Genomic DNA, 8,244 nt, shown 5'->3' with positions numbered 1-8,244 from the left:
GCTTATATTGCAGCCATCACCAACAATCACACTAGGTCTTATTTTCAGGGAAACAGGGTAGCTTTCAGTTAATTCCAGCTCATATCCAAGATGGATTCAAGCACTCCATCACAGAGATTCTGACCTCTCCCTGGCCAGCATTTGACTTCTTCTTTTGCATTCCAATTGATTTATATTGTGTGGAAAAATGGGAGTAATCATTTTATGTGTAAACCATACTGTATTAGTATTCAGTGTAGTATGAAATCTTAAATGTGTTTGAAATGTGAAAAGCCAGTACCAATCTTGGCCATAGCATTTTGAACACTGACAGGTAGTGAATAACATTAATTATCTTGTTACAATGTCATCTGAAAGTGAGTGGGATATATTAGGCAGCAAGTAAACATACGTATGACATTGATGTGTTAAAAGCAGAAAAAAATGGGCAAGCATAAGGATTTGAGCAATTTTGACAACGGCCAAATTGTCCTGGCAGCCCAGTCAGTGCAAATCCAAAACTGCAGCTCTTGTGGGATGTTCCTGGCCTGCAGTGGTCAGGATCTACCTAAAGTGACCCAAGGAAGGACAATTGGTGAACTGGTGACAAGGTCATTGGCAACCAAGGCTCCTTTAAAGTGTTACTAAACCCAGGAGCCTGCATTCACTATATCTGGGTCTCCCCCAGTACACAGAACATGGAAATGCAATTATTTTAGTAAATATAAATGGCTAAATACCTTTTCTTTCTAGCAGTATGTGTGTATAATATGTATACTATAATCACCTTTACATCATTTATATTTCAGGTATGAGTTAAAAGCTGCTTCTCACATAACAAAATTACCTAAGGGTAAACACAGCGTGAAAGGTAAGTTGTGATATGTTTAAGACTATATAGAATTCTAGACCTTGAAGCAGGTTTATATAACAGTGACATTCCCCATACATCTCTGTAGGTGAATCAGTCACTGAAATTTAAATTTACTGGGAAGGTACCCCTTGTGTGTTATTTTGTCCATAAGTGCACTCTTTTTCCAGTTGTCAGGTTTATTGCAAATATTTGTTGATCTAGCCCTGTCAGTGTCTTCTGGAAGTATTGGATTCTGGGCAACCTAATATTCATGACTACTTGGGTTATTCTGTCATCGTCAGGTGAATGGACACTGGCCAACAAAAGCAGGAAATCTGCCCATGTGTAACATTTTCCAGCTCGGAGTCCGCTTTTAGTTAACAGTCTTGGATGATGGCTGTACCTACACATCTTTCTGAAGATTTTCCCTGTAAGGGCTTGATCCTGGCTTTCTCTGAACAGTTCTGAGCAGGGCTTCATCTTGGTCAGTAGCTATGGCCTTTGTACATATAGCAGTGGTGAAGCTTAAAATGGGGCGATCCAATGCGGACACCATCTTCACCGTTCCCGGGCACACTTCATATGTGCATTTTGGAGCCTCTACAGTGTGGAAATACTTGGTCACATACAACTCAGATTTCGTTTAATCAGTGCCATTCTGCTTCCAGACCATCACAGCAGCAGTTATCCCTTTATAAGAATATGGGGGGGGGGGGGGGGTGATGAATGTTATAAACATACAGTGAATATAAAGTCTACATACCACTGTTAAAATGTCTGGTTTCTGTGATGTAAGAAAATGGGACAAAGTTTAAATTTCAGAATTTTTTTACCGTTCATGTGAAACTGTATAACTCAGTTGAAAAAAAAACTCTGAAATCTTTTAGGTGGCGGGGAGGAAAAATAAAAAAACTAAAATCATATAGTTGCATAAGTGTGCACACCCTTAAACTAATACTTTGAATCACCTTTTTGATTTTATTACAACACTCAGTCTTTTTGGGGTATGAGTCTATAAGCACGGCACATCTTGACTTGGCAATATTTGCCCACTCTTTGCAAAAACACTCTAAATCTGTCAGATTGCAAGGACATCTCCTGTGCACAACCCTCTTCAGATCACCCCACAGATTTTCAATCAAAACGTTAATCTTCTTCTGGTGAAGTCATTCCTTTGTTGATTTGGATGTGTGCTTTGAGTCTTTGTCATGCTGAAAGATGAAGTTCCTCTTCATATTCAGCTTTCTAGCAGAAGCCTGATGGTTTTGTGCCAATATTATCTGGTATTTGGAACTGTTCATAATTCCCTCTACCTTGACTATGGCCCCTGTTTCAGCTGAAGAAAAACAGCACCAAAGCATGATGCTACCACCACCATGCTTCACAGGGGGTATGGTTTACTTTTGGTGATGTGCAGTGTTTTTATTCCAAACATTTATCTTTTGGAATTATGTCCAAAAAGTTTCAACCTTGGTTTCATCAGACCATAACACATTTTCCTACATGCTTTTGGGGGACTTCAGTTTGCAAAATTTAGCTTGGATGTTTTTCTTAAGAAATGGCTTTTGTCTTGGCACTCTACCCCATAGCCCACACATATGAAGAATACAGGAGATTGTCACATGTACCATACCGCCAGTACTTGCCAGATATTCCTGCAGCTCATTTAACGTTACTGTAGGCCTCTTGGCAGCCGCCCTGACCAGTTTTCTTGTCTTTTCACAAAGTTTGGAGGGACGGTCCAGTTCTTGGTAATGTCACTGTTGTGCCATATTTTATCCACTTGATGATAACTGTTCACTGTGTTCCATGCTATATCTAATGCCTTGGAATTTGTTTTGTACTCTTCTCCTGACTGATACCTTTTGACAATGAGCTCCCTCTGATGCTTTGGAAGCTCTCTGTGGATCATAGCTTTTGCTGTAGGATGTGACTAAGAAAATGTCAGGAAAGACCTACTAGAACAGCTTAAATTTATTTGGGTTTAATCAGTGGCACTTTAAATGTCAGGTGTGCACTGACTCCTATTGTTAGTTTGATTGTGAACACCGCTACATCTGAAGTTAGTTATAAGAGGGTGTGCACACTTATGCTACCACATTTATTTGTTTTTTATTTTTACTCCCCTCGGGGTACAGTCCTCCACTTCCTGGGTGGGGTTCTCATTGGCATGAAACTCCTAGAAAAGAAAAAGGGTGCACTTTCCTTCTCATTCTTCTGCCCCTTTTGAGGGAGGATGAGGTGTCAGAGGAAATTCCTCAGGAAGAGGTGGCAGCTGTTAAAGCATGTGTGCAGGTTCGCCTATGCCTTTAAATTGTTGGCGTCAGTGTCTAGTCATGTGAGAGTATTAACCCATATAGTTTTAAAAATGAAATCCTCAGTGTCCTGTACTCCAATAGGAGAATTTTTACAGGTAAACCAAAAAGTTGAATTGGTGCATTTTTCAAGCCATGTGTCCTTATTTAAAACCACAAAAAAGGCACAACCCAGAAAATGCTGAAGAAAATATGAGAATGAAGAAGACCAAAGCAAGTGTAATACACATGTAAAATGTTATGTTACATTTTTAGCACAACTCATTATAAGCATTGAGGAAAACTGATGAGTGTTTTCTAACACAATGTGTGAACAGGGGCCATAAATTGTAGTGGAAAAACTAATGTGTTTTCCTCCTCTTCTGTTATGTAGGTTTGGGCAGAACTGCACCTGATCCTGCTGCTACTGTACAACTTGATGGAGTGGACGTTCCTCTCGGGAAAGGCATGTCCACCAACATTAATGACACCAGTCTAATGTATAATGAGTATCCTTTTATCATCTGCGCTTCAAAGTACTGGGAATATAAAAAGAAATTGTGACACCAACAGCAAAATGAGGGAGGCTATAGATGGACCCAGCTGCAGTCCAGTAACCATCTCAAGGGGCCATGTCTATTTAGTGTCCAAGCTTAAAAGAGCAGTATGGCCAAAGCTTTTTGGCCATACTTCTCTTCTGGGTCACAGGAGTGCACTTCTGTGACCCAGATTCAGCCAACAGGCTAAAGGCCGCTGTCTATTGACATCAGAGCCACTTCAGGCTCTGCAAGGATCCTGTTGGAATGCAACCACATGCCTGGCTGACAGTTGGATCGGCCTCTCGGCATGCTGCTGAAAAAGAAAAGAGAGCCGGTGACTGAGCAATCAGCGGTCATGTGTTCAATTAGTTCTTGGTTTTAAAAGTCTGTGAACAGCCCATAGGTGAGTATAGATGTTTGTTTTTTTTCTTTAACACCTTAGAGCTGGTGGCCCTTTAAGGTCTTTAAAATGGCAGGAGGTGGGGCTTATGGTCATGTGATCGCAGCGATTGGCTGTCACGCAAAACGAGCAGGATATAAGCTTCTGTGGTGTGCAGTGCCGCATTTGGCCAGGGGTGCCGGGGCGCTGGTGACATTCGGAAACACTCTTTCTGAGCCTCTCCGAGTGCATCCGGTGCCCCCCCCCCCCCCCCCCCCCCCCCCACCGCTGGCCACATGCGGTACTCCATACCATAGAAGTCACTGTGGAACTAATTATGAGTTTCCATAGACTCCTATGGGGGAAATTTGCTGTGATATAAGAGTGCTTTGGATTACAAGCATTCTTCTGGAACAAATTATGCACGTGATCCAAGGTTCCATTGTAACCTGAATGTATTTGTACCTTAACTTGCCTTTTCAGATATATTGTGTATGACATTGCCCAGGTAAACCTGAAGTACCTCCTGAAGCTGAAGTTCAACTACAAAGGCGGACTTTTGTGGTGATTGCACTGCCTTGTGTTCAATGGTTTATGCTCTAAATCCTTGATAGGCAATCAGTAGACCTTCAGCATCTGTGGAACCACAAGTCCTATTATTCCATGCTATTCAAAGAATATATTAGATGAGCTGCTAAGCTGTCAAGGTCTGCTGGGACATATATATCCACAGCAGCTGAAGATGATGTACCAGCTGCTCGCCACCTCCTGTAGATATGCAAACGTAGAACTGACTAAACCTTTTCCTGACACCGGCCACACTTTACACACAGTATAAGGACTCTGCTTAATACCTCCACTCACCACAGGGAGGCGGTACTAATATGCACTATGATACATGGCTAACCTTGCCTTCCTTCCCTTATTGGCAGCAAACAGCTGTACAAGAATGCAAAATGTTGTATGCTACTGACATAGAAAACTTCCACTAATCAACTGGCAGTCAGGCCCATTTCAAACGACTGCAACCTTTATGCTAGATGCTACCAATATTTGCAGAATCCTGTATCTGTGTCCAGTCAAAAATATTCCAAAAGATACAAGTATGGCATGTTTTGGCTTTCCTAATAGTGTTTTCTGGGACAGTTCTATTGCCCCCTATTTACTTATATTGGAAATCCAGGCAAACAGGATATACATTTAAAATGCATATATCTAGGATTCATGATTCTGCTCAGCCAGTCTTGTGCTTCACCTTCACATGCTGCTCAGCTGGGTAGGAGACAGCAAATCGGCTGTGAGAATTTCTAGGCGATGATGCTGGAAAACGCAAATCTGAACCAGATGATGACTGGTTGAACAGAAGTAATATATCCTTCATTAAGGCATGTGTGTGCAGGATGTATTCAAGCATTTTCATGCTGCCAATTTAACATTTTAACTGGATTTGTTCTGTAATGTTAAAAGTATTTTGTAGCTTCTCCAAACCACCACTCCAGTTCTAGTAAGTGTCCGTGAGTAACTCTGGCATTTATATCCACATGCAGACACTTTAATCCAATCACCATGGAAAGTGTAGATGTCAATTGTCCAAAAACAGGATGGTTTAGGAAGTGTGGACGTTTTGGAACCCACCTGTTCTAGATAATCTCATCCTCATTGTTGGCAACTCTGTATAGGCGTTATTTCCTCAGTTTACATGGCTGAAGGTGTTAAAGCAGTAATAACCCCTTCCCACAGCCTCCTGGCCCTTTTAAGAGGTTCTAAATGGCGGAGGCGGGCATTCCAATCTTGACCACTGATTGACTGTCGCAGTGGACACATGATCGGAGAGCTCCTGGTCGCAAGTAAGCATCAGCAGCTTTCCAGTATCCGCTGCTAATTGCTGGCAGTGCCCAAGCGCACGTCTCAGCAGAGAAATGTGTATATTTTAGGATGCATATATGTGGCCCCACAGAGTTAAAGCCCACCCAGAGGCCGCATATCTGACAGGAAGCGGTTGGTGGGCTTTAACTCGGTGAGGCCACATATAGGTATATATTATGTGTGTGTGTTTTGCCTTTCATTTCTATTTTAAACTAACTGGGTTATTTTTACAAGGTGAGGGGTTGCATATACATTAAGGTTTCTGTGTTGCCTGTGTGTACATAAATGCTGGGATTCGTTCCTGACACTCATCGGAATGGAGGAAGTGGCTTAGCTAAGCTTAAAAAAAAAAAAAAAAAAAAAAGTCTTCAATATTCCAGAGCGTTTAGATGAATATGACCAACTACTACTAGCCATACTGATTCATGAGAAACTTCACTGATGTTTTGTAGCTGTTTGCTGGAAGTTTCACTTTAAGATTGTTTGCCTTTTTTCAGATGCAATCTTTTGTTTATTTTCAGATAAAAAATAAAAATAAATACCTGTTATACTTTTGTATAGACTGATATTTTTGTGTACTTTTTTTCTATTGTACTTAAAGTGGTTGTAAAGGCAGAAGGTAAAATTTTATCTTGATGCATTAAAAACTTGTGTGTAGCAAACCACCTCAGCCCCCCTAATACTTACCTGAGCTCCCTCTCTATCCAGCGATGTCCACGAGTCCCTCGGCCGTCCGGTGCTCTCTCTCCTGATTGGCTGAGACACAGCAGCGGTTCTATTGGCTGCCATTGCTGTGGGTGCACTCAACAGAGGGGCCAGGACTACCCTAGAAGAGGAGGATCTGCTCTGTGAAAAACCATTACACAGAGCAGGCAAGTATGACATGTTTATTTTAAAGAAGGGAAAAAAAAAAAAAGTATCACTTTAAAGTGAAATTTTGCACATAACTTCCCACCTATTCAGCACATAAAATAATTTAGGTGCTGAAAAAGGGGCCAGCACATATTTTTCAAGTGGTCCTAAAACTTCCAAGCACCCTGGGCACTCAGTTTCATGGCATATTATGCCCAAAGATCACTGGGAGCTCTGGGTGTCTGACTCGCCACTTACCTTCATTCACTTGCATAAACTGACAGGCTTTTGCTGCACTGTTCACTGCATTCTCCGGTAGGGTTGCACCGATACCACTTTTTTTTTGACCGAGTACAAATACTGATGCTTTTTTTTTATTTATTTTTTTCCAATAGTACTCGACAATACCGATGATAAAAAAAAAAAGTATTGTATGTCATGTGACAGTGTCACTAATATGCAGTACTGATAAGGTGTGGACTGTCTGTAGTTTAAAAAAAAAAATTATATATATATTTTTTTAAATGTAGCGCCCTGCTCCTAATGAGCAGATGCTATTTTTCAAATTTAAAGCGGGAGTCCGCCGGGACGTTTCTTTTTTTTTTTTTTTTAAAGCCAGCAGCTACAAATACTGCAGCTGCTGACTTTTAAAATAGTGACACTTACCTGTCCAGCGCACCCGCGATGTCGGCACCCGAAGCTGATCTCTAGATTGTCTCTCGGGTGCTGCCGCCGCCATCTTGGGTATGGGAATCAGGAAATGGAGCCTTTCGGCTTCATTTCCCGGTTCCCTACTGCGCATGCACGAGTCGCGCTGCACAATAAGGACGGTCCCCGCTGCCTCTGGGATCTGTGTGTTTCCCAGCAGGCAGCGGGGCACTTGCAGAAAGGGGCGGGCACTTGCAGAAAGGGGCGTAATCTACGCCCCTTTTCGCAGAGAGCTATCCCAAAGTGGGTGCAGATACCTGTACTGTACAGGTATCTGCACCCCCCTCCCCCCTGAAAGGTGCCAATTGTGGCGCCAGAGGGGGGGAGGGTTCCGATGAGCGGAAGGTCCACTTTAGGGTGGACCTCCGCTTTAAGTTGTCTGGAGCTGTAGTTGGGCTCAGGCTAATTATTCCAAAAAGTTTTGGTTTCTGTACCAGTTCAGCTGGGTTGCACTGGTTTCCACTTGACCGTAGTGTCGCTGTCACCGCCGGTAAGTGTGGAAATGCAGCAAGCTGGATGTATTGAATACCATCTTTTGCTCGGAAATAGCCCAGTGGGAGTGGTTTCCCCGCTGTGTATTCTGGGAGAGGGTATTTAAGGTACTGATGCCATTTTGTGGTGGCTTTTTTTTCCGGGGTTCGCTGTCCCGACCTCATGGCCCTCCTGGCCTAGGGTGTGTGTCGCCTGATCCTGCGTCTCAGGGCCGCTTGGCCCTAGGCTTTGCAGCTGAGAGGGTAGGCCCTAAAGGTCTTGGGGCCTACTGATCCAGGGGTG

General features: G+C 42.7%; 1 protein-coding gene across 1 annotated transcript; it reads left to right on the top strand.

The window, feature by feature from the left end:
* Positions 1 to 788: 788 nt before the first annotated feature.
* LOC143987256 (poly [ADP-ribose] polymerase 1-like) lies at positions 789 to 6,458 on the top strand (the record flags this gene model as incomplete). Its single annotated transcript, XM_077485857.1, is given in 3 exon segments — positions 789 to 850; positions 3,521 to 3,635; positions 4,528 to 6,458. Coding segments are annotated over 3 exon segments (262 nt in total), but the record flags the coding sequence as incomplete, so codon positions are not given.
* Positions 6,459 to 8,244: the final 1,786 nt, after the last annotated feature.

This window comes from Lithobates pipiens, unplaced genomic scaffold, assembly GCF_037356315.1.
Source record: "Lithobates pipiens isolate NorthernLeopardFrog02 unplaced genomic scaffold, aLitPip1_a1.2 Scaffold_18, whole genome shotgun sequence".
NCBI lineage: Eukaryota > Metazoa > Chordata > Amphibia > Anura > Ranidae > Lithobates > Lithobates pipiens.
Note: the sequence above shows the minus strand (reverse complement) of the source record. Positions and strands in the feature narration are given on the sequence as shown.